Source organism: Orycteropus afer, unplaced genomic scaffold (assembly GCF_000298275.1).
Source record: "Orycteropus afer afer isolate SDZICR_OR568_19922 unplaced genomic scaffold, OryAfe1.0 scaffold00123, whole genome shotgun sequence".
Taxonomy (NCBI): Eukaryota; Metazoa; Chordata; class Mammalia; order Tubulidentata; family Orycteropodidae; genus Orycteropus; species Orycteropus afer.
Genome location: NW_006921710.1, coordinates 5,025,089 through 5,037,293, shown reverse-complemented (window position 1 = coordinate 5,037,293; position 12,205 = coordinate 5,025,089). Strand labels below are relative to the sequence as shown.

The following is a 12,205-nucleotide window of genomic DNA, read 5'->3' as shown; positions in this document are numbered from 1 at the left end:
TGCCTTAGGCACTATGCTACCCAGAGCTCCTTTGGTTACCTAATACCGCTCTAACAGAAATACCACAAATGGGATGGCTTGAAGAAACAGAAGTTTATTCTCTTAAAGTTCAGGAGGCTAGAAGTCCAAGTTCCAAGTGACAGACTTTAGGGGCTGTGTGAAAGCCCCTCGACCTTGGGCTTCAGCTCTGCCTCTTGCTCCCGGCCCACTGAAGCTAGAGGCATCTCTTCACTGAGGCAGCTACTGGCTGCTGAGGCTAACAAGCCCAAGGTCAACAAATAAAACAGCACAGTCCTGATGCTACCAAACAACACAGCAGGCCATCGATTCAAGTCCATTGAAAGTCCCAAGGTTGGCAGAGCATGGCAGGCTGCTGAACAGCAACTTGGCTACATGCAGGGTTCAATCTTGCCATAAGCTGGAGACCGTTCCCCAAGGCTTCTCCTTATATACAGGAAGCAGATCACATACCCAAAGGCAGCTATTCAGCTGCTCACAGTAGATTCTACCATGGAGTTGATTACCAGTCTGCCTAGCCACTCAACTAAGGCCAGCCAAGTGACACACAAACTTAACTACCACAGTGTTGCATAGTATTCCATTGTGTGTATATACCATAGTTTGGTTATCCATTCTTCCACTGATGGGCACTTAAGTTGTTTCCATCTCTTTGCTATTGTGAATAGTGCTGCAGTGAACGTGGGTGTGTATATATCTATTCATGTCCTGGTTCTCACTCCTTTAGGATCTATACCTAGTAATGGGATTGCTTGATCAAATAGTATTTCTGTTTCATGCTTTTTAAGGAATCGCCTTAAGCAGTTTCCACCGTGGTTGTATCATTTTACAGATAAGGAGACTGAAACTGGGAAAAGTTGGGGATGGCTCAAGATCATCCTAGCAAATTCTCTTTAAAACTGAATGAAAATAATATCTGAGAAAGGCTTAGCTCTAAAATTTATAGAAAACTTCAACATCTCAACATCAAAAACACAAAAAATCCGATTTAAAAATGGGAAGAGGACATGGACAGACACTTCACCAAAGAAGATATTCAGGCAGCCAACAAACATGAAGAAATGCTTGCAGTCATTAGCCATTAGAGAGAGAGAAATTAAAAAAAGAAAAAGTAACAGATATCATCTCACCCCAGAAATAATAGCAAAATTAAACAAAACAGAAAACAACCAATGCTAGTGAAGGTGTGGAGAGCTTAGAACTCTTATATGCTGCTGGTGGGACTCTAACATGGTGCAACCACTGTGGAAAATGGTATGGTACATGCGCACGATGAAAAACTATGCAACATTGAAGAATCATGAAGAATCTACAAAACACCTTATAACATGGATGAACTCAGGACATTATGCTGAGTGAAATAAGTCAATCACGAAAGGATAAATATTATATGAATCCACTATTATAAAAAGTCAAGGAAAGGTTTACGAATAGAAAGAAACATTCTTTGATAGTTACCAGGGATGGAAGGAGAGAAGAAAAAAAACTGCTAACTAGGTAAGAAACACGTATTAATTAGAGTGAAGGGAAACGCAGTGCACAAAATGTGGGTGACCAGCACAATATCGCTAAGGAAAAAAAAGAGAAGTGCACCAGAGTTATAGACAACACAGATAAACACTGTTATACAGTATTGCATAATCAGTAATAACAAATGTTGATCCATGAGTAGATACATAGGCAAGTAGGCAGGATGATCAGGTGTGAGTAAGTGAACTAGACTATACCCATGACCATATAGGTTTGGCAGACGATATTTCTCCCTCTCCCTCTATGGGGCAGTCATCTGTCTCATTTTGTTGTACTGTGGTGGCTTGTGTGGCTGCGATGCTGGAAGTTATGCCATAGGTATTTCAAATACTAGCAGGGTCACCCATGATAGACAGGTTTCAGTGGAGCTTACAGACTAAGACTAGGAAGAAAGATGGGCCCATCCACTTCTGAAAAAATTGGCCACTGAAAACCTTATTGTGCTTAGAATGGATCCTGTCATGTATTATTTTATTTCCATGTCCATAAATGTAGATCTATATGCACACATTGTGTCTTAAGCCCCAACTAAGTGTCAGGACTCTAGGGAGTAAATAATGCATCATATATCCTTACAGTCTTAGTACTTACTTAGTGAGAGTAGCCTTCTGCATTATTCAGTGAGGATCAGGCTAGGCACTGAACCCATTATGTTACATGCAGGAGCTTGGCAAGTCTCCAGAACACAGCCCTATGAGTGTGGGGCTGTAGCTTCTCTCATTTTACCAATGAGGAAAACTAGTGAGGCCCAAGGTCACAGAGATTTGCATCTCTGACCTCCTGACTCTTAACCTTCACACAATTGCCCATCCCTCCAGAGTGAGATCATGTTGTCAGGCTGTGTCTGTCTCTTGGATGGCAGTAGATGCTCAGTTAAGTGAGCCAGCTGCAGAGGTGGTTGGGAGTGCTGGTGTTGAGTCTCCCCCAGACATGCCCTGGTTTTCTGGATGAGCATGTTGAGGTGGTTGGGGAAGGCTTCGTGACCTCATTTTCTCTCTGATGGCTTCCTGGGAACAGGACGCGGCCTCACCCTTGGATGTCCCCCATCCACAGGCCAGCCTGGACCTTGCAGATATAGTCCATCTGGGCCTTGAGGCCTCTGCTGCAACCGGAACAAGCTGTGCTTTTCCCCACAGAGTCCCAAAGGCTTCCTGGAGAGTTACGAGGAGATGCTGAGCTACGCCCTGCGGCCTGAGACCTGGGCCACCACACGGCTGGAGCTGGAGGGCCGAGGGGTGAGTTGCCCTTGCTGGGCCTGGGTCTTGGGTCCCTTGCACCTGCAGTGCTTGAGCAAGAAATGGGGGTGGCTCAGCTCCACAACTGCAAGAAGCCCCCCATCCTGTCCAGGCCCAGCCTGCACCTCACTGCAGAACAGAGCAGGGCAGCCCCTTCTGCCCCTGACCCACTGTGCCACCTTAGGGTCCTAGTCTCCCAGTTGGGACAGTGGCCCTGCAGTTTGGGCAGCTGGGACCCAGTGCAGGCTTCTCACAGGTGGTGTGCATGAGCTTCTTTGACATTGTACTCGACTTCATCCTCATGGACGCGTTTGAGGACCTGGAGAATCCCCCATCCTCAGTGCTCGCTATCCTGAGGAACCGCTGGCTGTCTGACAGCTTCAAGGAGACGGTATGTCACTGTCCCCATTCCCACTCCCAAATGCACACGTGCACACACACACACACTCACGTAACCCCATACATACGCACCCTTCCGTGCCTGGCTTTGGGCACCAACACAGGGCTCCCCACCCAGTCGGGCCGCGGTCACCTCTGTTTAGGCTGCCCTGCCCTGAGATCGGGAGCCACCGTGGCTGGGCAGACCGAGCATCTGCTCGGGAAGAGCTTCCCAGGGGCCTCCACTGCTCTCCCTCTATTCCCATGTGGAAGCACATGGCCTGCAGTTTCTGTCTGTGCTGAGCCTGGGCCTTGGGTCCCTCACACCTGCAGTACTTGAACACTTAATTCTCCTTCTTCTGTGCTTGTAGTAATTTTGTTCAAAAAATTTGCATCCTGTTAAAATACGGAAAAACTACAAAACAAAAACGAGGAACAGAGGGAGAGCCCAGTGAGTGTTCCCCGGCAGAGCAGGTGGTGACACTTGAGCCACTGTGCCTGCGTTGTGTGCATGTCATCCCAGAAGGGCAGGGCTGCTCTTTTACTAGGTGGCAGGCAGTGTGTGGGCAGAAGCCATTGCTCCTAACAACCATTCAGAGAGCTTGTAGGGGCTATGTCACAGTCATTTTACACAGGAGGAAATGGAGGCTCAGAGACGTTGGGTAGCTCGTCCAGGGACCTGCAGTAGTAGGGTGAGAGTTTAGCTTCAAACTTAGGTGTTTCTGATTCCAGACTGGAAGGAAGGAAACTACCTTGTCTGTGCTCAGGCATGAGCCTGTCTTTACTCTTGGGATGGGATAAGCAGGAATAAGGACTTGGTCCCAGGCTGGGAGGTAGACACGGGTGAGGCCTGATATTCTGACACTCTAGAGGGCACCATCTCTGATTTAGGCCTTGGCAACTGCTTGCTGGTCGGTGCTGAAAGCCAAGAGGAGGCTGTTGATGGTGAGTGACTCTGACAGGCCCCAGGGATCACTGCACAGGGCCCCAGACTCCCTTTGCTGGGTACCTGGCTCAGCCGCCACTCCATTGGGCATGTGTTGGTCTGAGAGTAGGGTAGGGTGGGGTGGGTGGAGTAATGCTGAGCGTCCCTCCGCCCCCTGCTATACCTGTTGACCTTTGTCAACTGGTCACCTTGTTCTCATTGCCTGTCCCTTGATCAGCAGCTCCCCGAAGACACATGTAGATTTGACTAACCTCTCCCCATAGGGCCCAGCACAGACTAGGTCTGTAAGAAGCATTGAAGGGACCACGGGAAGGGAAAGGGCACTCATGGCTGGCTTGGTAGAGGCATCTGAGCTTGGGGGTAGATGCCGCAGGGGAGCAGGTGGAACAGCCTCTCCACCTCCTGGACTGCCGTTTGTTATCTGTGCTCCCAGGCGGCAGCTGGCCACACTGTCTGGGCTGCGATCCATTGCTCTGCTGTCAGCTGGGCTCTGCTGCCCAGCTGATACCGGCTGCTGATACTGCCACGTGCTCTAGGCTCTTCCTGTGCTAAACCACCAGGGACTCACCTCATGCAGCTCCCACAGCAGCCCTGTGGGTGCCTTTGTTCTGCAGAGGTGAAAACCAAGGCTCTGAAAACTCCAGTCACTGGCCCAGGCTCATCCAGCAAGGATATGAACGAGCCATCTCTGCCTCAAAAGCCCAGTTCTTTATGTGACCCAGGGCCCAAGTACCTGCACCCTCCCGGGGCCCTCACCTGACCCCTCAGCCTTGCCCCCCAACCACCACCACCACAGGTGCCCGATGGCTTCATCTCTCATTTCTACTCCGTATCGGAGCACGTTAGCCCTGTCCTAGCCTTTGGCTTCCTCGGACCCAAGCTCCAGCTCTCTGAAGTCTGTGCTTTTTTCAAGGTAAACTGAGGGTATGGCAGTGTCTGCTGCTTCTCACCTGGGCCTGGGCCCCTGGCCCCTGGGATGGAACCCTAAGAGGGGCCAAGCATGGAGAGAGAGCCTGGGCTGCTGCCAGAGGAAGGGTGGAGTGGGGGTACCTGGAGAGGGGCTGTGTTGTCCCTCTGCTGGGAGCCTGGCCAGGTGCATCCAGAGGAAGCAGTAGGAGGGGAGGAGCCCCAGGAAGGGAGAGACTGGGCGGGGTACTTGTGGTGGTCGTGGGGGCCGTAGGGGAGAATGGGGACCTCAACCCGAGCCCCATGCTGTATCCTTGTCCCCCTAGCAACAGATCGTGCAGTACCTGAGGGACATGTTTGACCTGGACAACGTGCGCTACACGTCAGTGCCGGCACTGGCAGATGACATCCTGCAGTTGTCGCGGCGCCGCAGCGAGATCCTGCTCGGCTATCTGGGGGTGCCTGTGGCCAGCACCGTCAGCCTGAACGGGGCGCTGCCCCGAGAGAACGGGCCCCTGGCGGGGCTGCACTGAAGCGGAACAGGCCATCGGGAGGGGTGGCTGCCTGGCCCTCTTCACAGACGATGGCAGAGAGGGGCTTCCCCTTCCTTTCTCTGGGTTGGCATTGACAAGACTAGGTCCTCAGAGGCTCTCCTCAAGAGTGTCAGTGGCCTGGTAGTGGTAGAGCCAGGCCGTGGTTCATCATTTGGGAATCCTCAAGACCCACAGGCGAACTTCCTTGGTGATGCTAGGGCCTGGAGTGAGATCCTGCCTGCTGGAGCCCTGAGGGGGCTGCCTGACTGGCCTCAGCTATTGCTGAGGGGAAGGAGAGGCTGGGACCCGTGGCTGGTGAGACCTGAGGGAGAGGAAGGGAGGGTGAGAGGAAGGGGAGGAGTAACACTCAGACAGGCAGAGCCAGGAGGCCCTGGGGACTGCTGACAGATGCTGGCAGAGAGGCTCGGAGGGCCGAGGTAGAAGATGGGAGTGCAGTGTGCTGAAGGTCAGGGTGTCCTGAGCAAGAATGAATCTGGGGCTGGATGGCCTCTGGCTTCCAGTGACTGCCCCACCACTTGCCATCAGCCTGGAGCATCTACCACTCCAGAGAGAGGAGGATGGGGCTGGGGGCCTGAGAGCACTGTCCAGAGGGGGGAGGGAGAGCAGGCATCTCTTCTGTGCTCACATCTGGGCAGGGGCTGGGCCCTTGACAACCGAGCACCAAAACATCACTCAAGACATTCCCTCACCCTCCAGAGATTGTCTTCCCACCAAAGACAGGAGGTGGTGGGGCTGGGTGCTCCGCTTCCACCCACTTCTCTCTCTGAGCCTGAAACTCCTTGGGCTGTGCTAGGTTCTGAGCTGGGGACCCTGTCCAACAGTTACTCTCAGGCACCTGTGCTGCCATTACAATGATCCCAGGAGTCAGGGGGCCCAAAGACCACATAGGGGAGGTCAGCTTCCCTGCCCTCATCCGAATGGTTTCTTATTCGAGAAACCAGTATGGATTGCCTGGCACTTGCCTTCAACTCAACGCACAAATGCTCTTGAAGCTGGTAGCTGCACAGAGCCCACATCCAGGGGGGGTACCTGCAGAGGAAGTCCTGTTGGCATTTGTTCCACAACTGCATCCCCACACTGACAGGTTCCTGTCAGCCCTGCAGACTCAACATCTTCACAGTGTTTTCACCAGAGGTGGGATGTTTTATTTATTGCCTTAACACTTTATTTTGAGACGGCCCCTTTCCAGGTTGAGACCTGCAGGAAAAACGCACTGCTGGTTTCACATACTCTGGCGTTCGGACTGGCTTCTCAGACCTGGGTCCCTCTCCCTGAATGTAAAAGATGTCCCAGGAGTGGGGTGATCTTGCCCACGTGGGGGAGAGGGGATGACATTGGATGTGGCCCTTGTCTCCAAGACCACCCCCTTCCTACATCCTCCTGCTCCCCAGCTGGAGGACCGCTGGGCACTAATGATGGTTCCAGCCCCTAACCCACCTGGGAGGCCTATGCCCAGAAGGGAGCCGAGGCGGCCCTCCCTGTTTCCTACATTCCGTTCATTCGCACTAACCCTGCATTGTGAATGTATTCTTGGGCCTGAGCCCTGGCCCCTCTGATTTGCTCCCCGATCACACAGAAGTTGCATTTTCGTTTTGTCTTTGTTTACACGTCCACGCACTGCCTCTGGCACTGGATCTGTTGCCGCTTCCAACTTTTGTATGGTAGTGTGCACCGAATGTGAGTCAAATAAATGATTCCCTTCCACATAGCTGTACTGCTGGGCACATGTGTGGTGTGGCCATTTGCTTCTTGGGCCAGAGCTTGGGACTTGCTCTTTTTGGTATGGTTGGTGGAGGTTCTGGGAGGTCTGGGGGAGCGACTGGGGGCTATGATCCCCCTTGGGCTGCTTGGCAGGCTCATTGGGTCCATCTGTCCCTGGCAGGGAGAGCCCATTGGGAGTGGATCCAGCCCAGTTACCATCCTGGGGAGGTCACTTCTCTCCGGACCTCAGTTTCCATGTCTAAAATGCAGGCGTTGGACAGTCCAGGGGTTGCAAACTCGGGCTAGAACTTAGGGATATGGCAGATCCAAGTTTATCAGATAAATCCTCAAATTTTTTTCATAGGCACTTGGAAATTGCAAGTTTCATTTGAAAGGTACTTTTTAAACCACTTCATTTTGAAGAATTTCAGACATACAGAAAAGTTTGAAAAAAAAAATCTATAAAGAACATTAGATTCAGAAATTAACATTTGCCATATTTATTTCGTGTGTATATTTCTTTTCTAAAATACTTTAGAATAAACTTTAGACACATATTTCACTCCTAAGTATTTGAGCATGTATATCTTAAAAATAAGGTAGTTCTCCAACGTAACCAAAATACCATAATCACCCTTAAAATTTACCAGTAATTCTCTGATGTCTTTGCTGGGATTCAGAAAAAAGGCGCTTTCCCTGATTGGGGATAGACTCCAGCTCCACCAAGAGAGTCCCACCAAATCCTTCCCCTCACCAAATGAGCTGCTGTGGTAGTCACTGCAGTACTGGCAAAGAAGGTTCTTGGTTGGTGTTAAGCAGCTTCATTAAAGTGTAATTTGCATACCATAAAATGTACTTACTTAAAATTCATAATATAATGATTTTCAGTAAATTTAGACTTGGGTACCCATCACCACTATCTAGTGTTAGAACATTTTCATTACCCCCAAAAGGCCCTTTGTGCCTGTTTGCAGTCAGTTCCCCCGCCAGCCCCATGCTCCACTCATCCACTCTCTGTAGATTTGCCATTTCTGGACATTGCCTGTAGATGAACTTGGACAGTAGGTGGTCTTTTGTGCTTGGCTTTTTTCACTTAGAATAATGTTGAACCGCAAAACACGGATGCATCTGTGTTTTGTTTTCTTTGTTGCTGAATAGTATTCTGCCAAATAGTATTCCCCCTTTTATTCATTTATCTTTTTTTTTCTTTCTTTTGTGTTTTCTTTCTTTTAAAAAAAAAAAATGGCTTCCTCTCCCCTCCTTTGTTTTTTAATTGTGGTAAGTATGTATATTTTTAAATCTATTGTTTTCAATGTTTTTTACATGTACAGTTCAATGACATTAATTCGGTTCCTCAAGTACAACATCCCTTCTCATGGGTTTTTATTTGTTTAGCAATTTTACAGTCGGTCAGTCATCCTTTTGATGCTCAGTTGGCCACCCGCTTCAGGCTGGCTCCTGGTTTCTTTTGACAGCTCTCCCCACAAGTCTTTGAGCACTTCTTTTCTGGCATCACAGTATGTCCCAGGCACCTCTGAATCCCAGAAGCCAGAACTGAGAAGCCCTGAGGGGAACCCTGATCCATTTCTGTGGTGGACTATTAAAATACTGGCCCCAGGGAATCTTGCCTCTTGGGATCCCAGTCACTGTATAGTCCTCTCCATGCTAATGCTGGGCATAGCCATGTGACCTGGTTTGACCAATGGGATGGAAGCAGCTGCCATGTAAGAAACCTGGGTAGTGCTTGCTGGAGGATGGAGGCACTCTTGGCCCACACAGGCCCAGCTGAGACACCACATGACCACAACTGCATGAATGATCTCACCTAAGCCCAGGAGAACTGCCCAGTGAAGCCTGGCCAAAACTGCAGATCTTGAGCAATAAATGGTGGTGTTTAAGCCACTAGGTTTCAGGATAACTTGTTACACAGCAGTAGATAACTGATACCAGCCTGCCTTTTGATGAAAGTGGAAATCATGAGGGGTAGGGTAACTACACAATGAGTCCATGACAGCTCTGGATGAACACCTGGTCTCCTGACGTCTAGCCCAATGCTCTGTCTGCTGGCCTATGCTCCTCATCTTGGAGTTGTTTGTATTTATGTCAGGTCGTGGGTGGCTGTGGGGCTCCTGTTCACAATTCTCATGAGGTTGTGAGGAAGGACAGTAGGTAAGACTGCACAGTGCTGAGTCTTGGATGTAAGATACTGGCTTACCCCAACTGCTCAGTGAACAGTGGTTTGAATTACAGTATAGATGGCTTTCAGAACTACTCCTGGAATTGAAGAATGTTCACTCATTCACCAAATACTCATTGCACATACTGCCTGCCAAGCACTGCTCTAGGCATCACACAGCAGTGGCGGAAGTGGGCTGGGGCTGGCTCACATCACACTGGTCCTCAGGAACTAACTGCATCTCTTCTAACTGCCTATTCAGTAATGTCATCATGAAAGCTTGAGTGAGCTGCAGTGAAGAGTATTTACATCATGGAAATGAGCAAATGCTACTACAAACCAGACCACTGCCACCCCCCAATCCAGTTTACATAATCGCTGCCCTCGGTGAGCTCACAATCCAGGGAATGAGCCTGGGCATTTCTGTCTCAGGGACTCAGCCCCATGGGGTATAGAACCCAAGGCCAGCCTTCTGGAAGCGTCTAGGAGTCACACAGTGGCTCCACTTAGCTTTTTGACCACCAAAAATTTCACTTCAAGACCCTTTGTCTCAATTCATACAACAGGGATCTACAACACATAAAGGTGGTGCCCCTGCTGGCCATGTTCTCTTCATCCCTGGTGCCCACACACAGCCTGGAATTTCTAGGAGCTGGAAGTTTCCTGAAATGAATGAATGAATTCATTTCCTGAAATGAATGAATGAATTCATTTCCTGAAATGAATGAACAAACTTCTAGCCTAGAGGACAGTAGGTGCCACATTTCTGGGAAACAGTCCTAGTGAAGGGAAGAGAGTTTCCTAACAGCTTGCTAGGACTTTGAGCACAAACCAGTGTGGCAGGGTGCGGTGCATAGGGTTAGACTTTGTGCGTCTAATCTTGGCACCGCCTGGCTATGGAACTCCCTACTAGGGAGGCCAGAGGTGAAAAGCCAGTCCCAGTCGGGCTGTGGGGAGAGGCACCCAGCAGCTCGGTTCATGGGCTACAAGGGTTTCAGAACTTGGGCCTGCCCACCAGGCAGACCTGGATTTAACACCTGACTCCACATGCTGACCAGGTGACCATGCAAATGGCTCTATGCTCTGAGCCTTACTGTTCTCAGGTATATACTCAGGGCATTAAAAGCTGCCTTGCAGGATTATAAGGGACTCTGATGCTGCAGTGGTTAATACAATTCAGCTGCTAACCAGAAGTTCAGCAGTTTGGACCCACCATCTGCTCCACAGGAGAAAGATGAGGCAGTCTGTTTCCATAAAGATTTACAGCCTTGGAAACCTATGGGGCAGTTCTACTCTGTCCTATAGGGTCTCTATGAATCAACATCAGCTTGATGGCAGTGAGTTTGGTTTGTTTCTCCAGGGTTGTGAAGACAAAAGGTGGAACACCTCCCAGGCTGCTCAGAGTGATATCTGGAATGTTGCTGGTCTAACCCTGAGCGTGGAGGGAGGAGGCAGGTGGCCTCTCACGGGCCTCCTCGAAGCACTCATACCTGCACTGCCTAGCCCCTCATCCACTCAGGAGCTCTGACCACCTCCTCTCTCTTCCATCTCCTCATGAAAGCCTCCTAGGCACATAGCTGTCAGAAATGCTTCCATACGTGTGTCAAAGACACACACATGAGTGTTCACTGTAGCACCATTTGTAACACCTCAAACCTAGAAACAACCCAAATGTCCATCAGCAGAACAGGAAACTGGTACGTTCACACCATGGATTACTACCCAGGAGTGAGAGTAAACAAACTACAATGGAGACCACAGCAGGGACAAATCCCACAACTGTAATGTGAAGTGACAGAAGCCACATGCAAAGTCCATACTGTAGGATTCCATTTACATTGTTAGCTGCTATCAAGTTGGCGCTGACTCGTGGTGACCTTGAAATGGTGCCTGGTCCTGTGCCCTCTTCATGTTTAGTGATATGTCTTGAGTCCATCTCTGGGGCTATTTTGTCAGTCCACCTGCTTGAGGGGCTCTCTTGTTTTTGCTGACCCTCTATTTTGCCAAACAGGATGTTCTATTCTAGCAACTGGTCTGTCTATATCCAAAGCATCCAAAGTAAGCGAGCTGAAGTCTCACCATCCCTCCTTCTAAGAAGCATTCTGGTCTTCACCAACCCAAAATTCAAATGCATCAATTCTTGTTTTCCTTTTTCACTGTCCAGCTTTTGCATGCATAGGAGGCAGTTGAGAAGACCATGGCATACCTTAGTCATCAAAGTTACATCTCTGCTTTTTAAAACCAAGAGAGTACAAAAGCAGACTAACCCAATCGGCTGTGTTAGAAGTCAGGATAGTGCCCTTCAGGTCTGGAACTGAGCCCACACCCATGGTTTCCAGCCAAACAAAAACAGGCATATGAGTTGAACATTTACCTCAGGTAGATACACTCCTTGGAGAGAACAATCATAGAAGAAAGAAGGGCTGCTTATGCACAGGGAGACAGCTCAGGGGGCAGGAGTGCATGGAGGGATGGACACAGGGAAAAGGTTAACTATGGGGAGGAAGTGGGAAGAGAGCTGTTACATTGTGGTAAATTGTGGTCAATGTCATGAGACAAAGTGTATGTGAACTGCTGTATAGAAAGTGAATCTGCTCTGTAAATCTTCACCTAAATCACAATTGAAAAAAAGAAAACAGAAGTCAGGATAGTGGTCACGCTGGGTGATGGCAGGGGGTGTGAGGGGTTCCCGGATGCAATGATCAGCTTCTTGATCTGGGAGCTGCTTATATAGGTGTGTTGTGTTTGTGGAAATTCATCA

General features: G+C 49.6%; 1 protein-coding gene across 1 annotated transcript in view; it reads left to right on the top strand.

The window, feature by feature from the left end:
* Positions 1–5,546, top strand: part of MIGA2 (mitoguardin 2) — an 83,685-nt gene extending 78,139 nt beyond the window's left edge. Inside the window, exons 13-17 of the mRNA XM_042781452.1 lie at positions 2,685–2,783; positions 3,040–3,174; positions 4,053–4,106; positions 4,904–5,020; positions 5,340–5,546. Of these exons, the coding sequence (XP_042637386.1) occupies positions 2,685–2,783; positions 3,040–3,174; positions 4,053–4,106; positions 4,904–5,020; positions 5,340–5,546 (612 nt within the window). The remainder of the gene's footprint in view (positions 1–2,684; positions 2,784–3,039; positions 3,175–4,052; positions 4,107–4,903; positions 5,021–5,339) is intronic.
* The last annotated feature ends 6,659 nt before the right edge of the window (positions 5,547–12,205 follow it).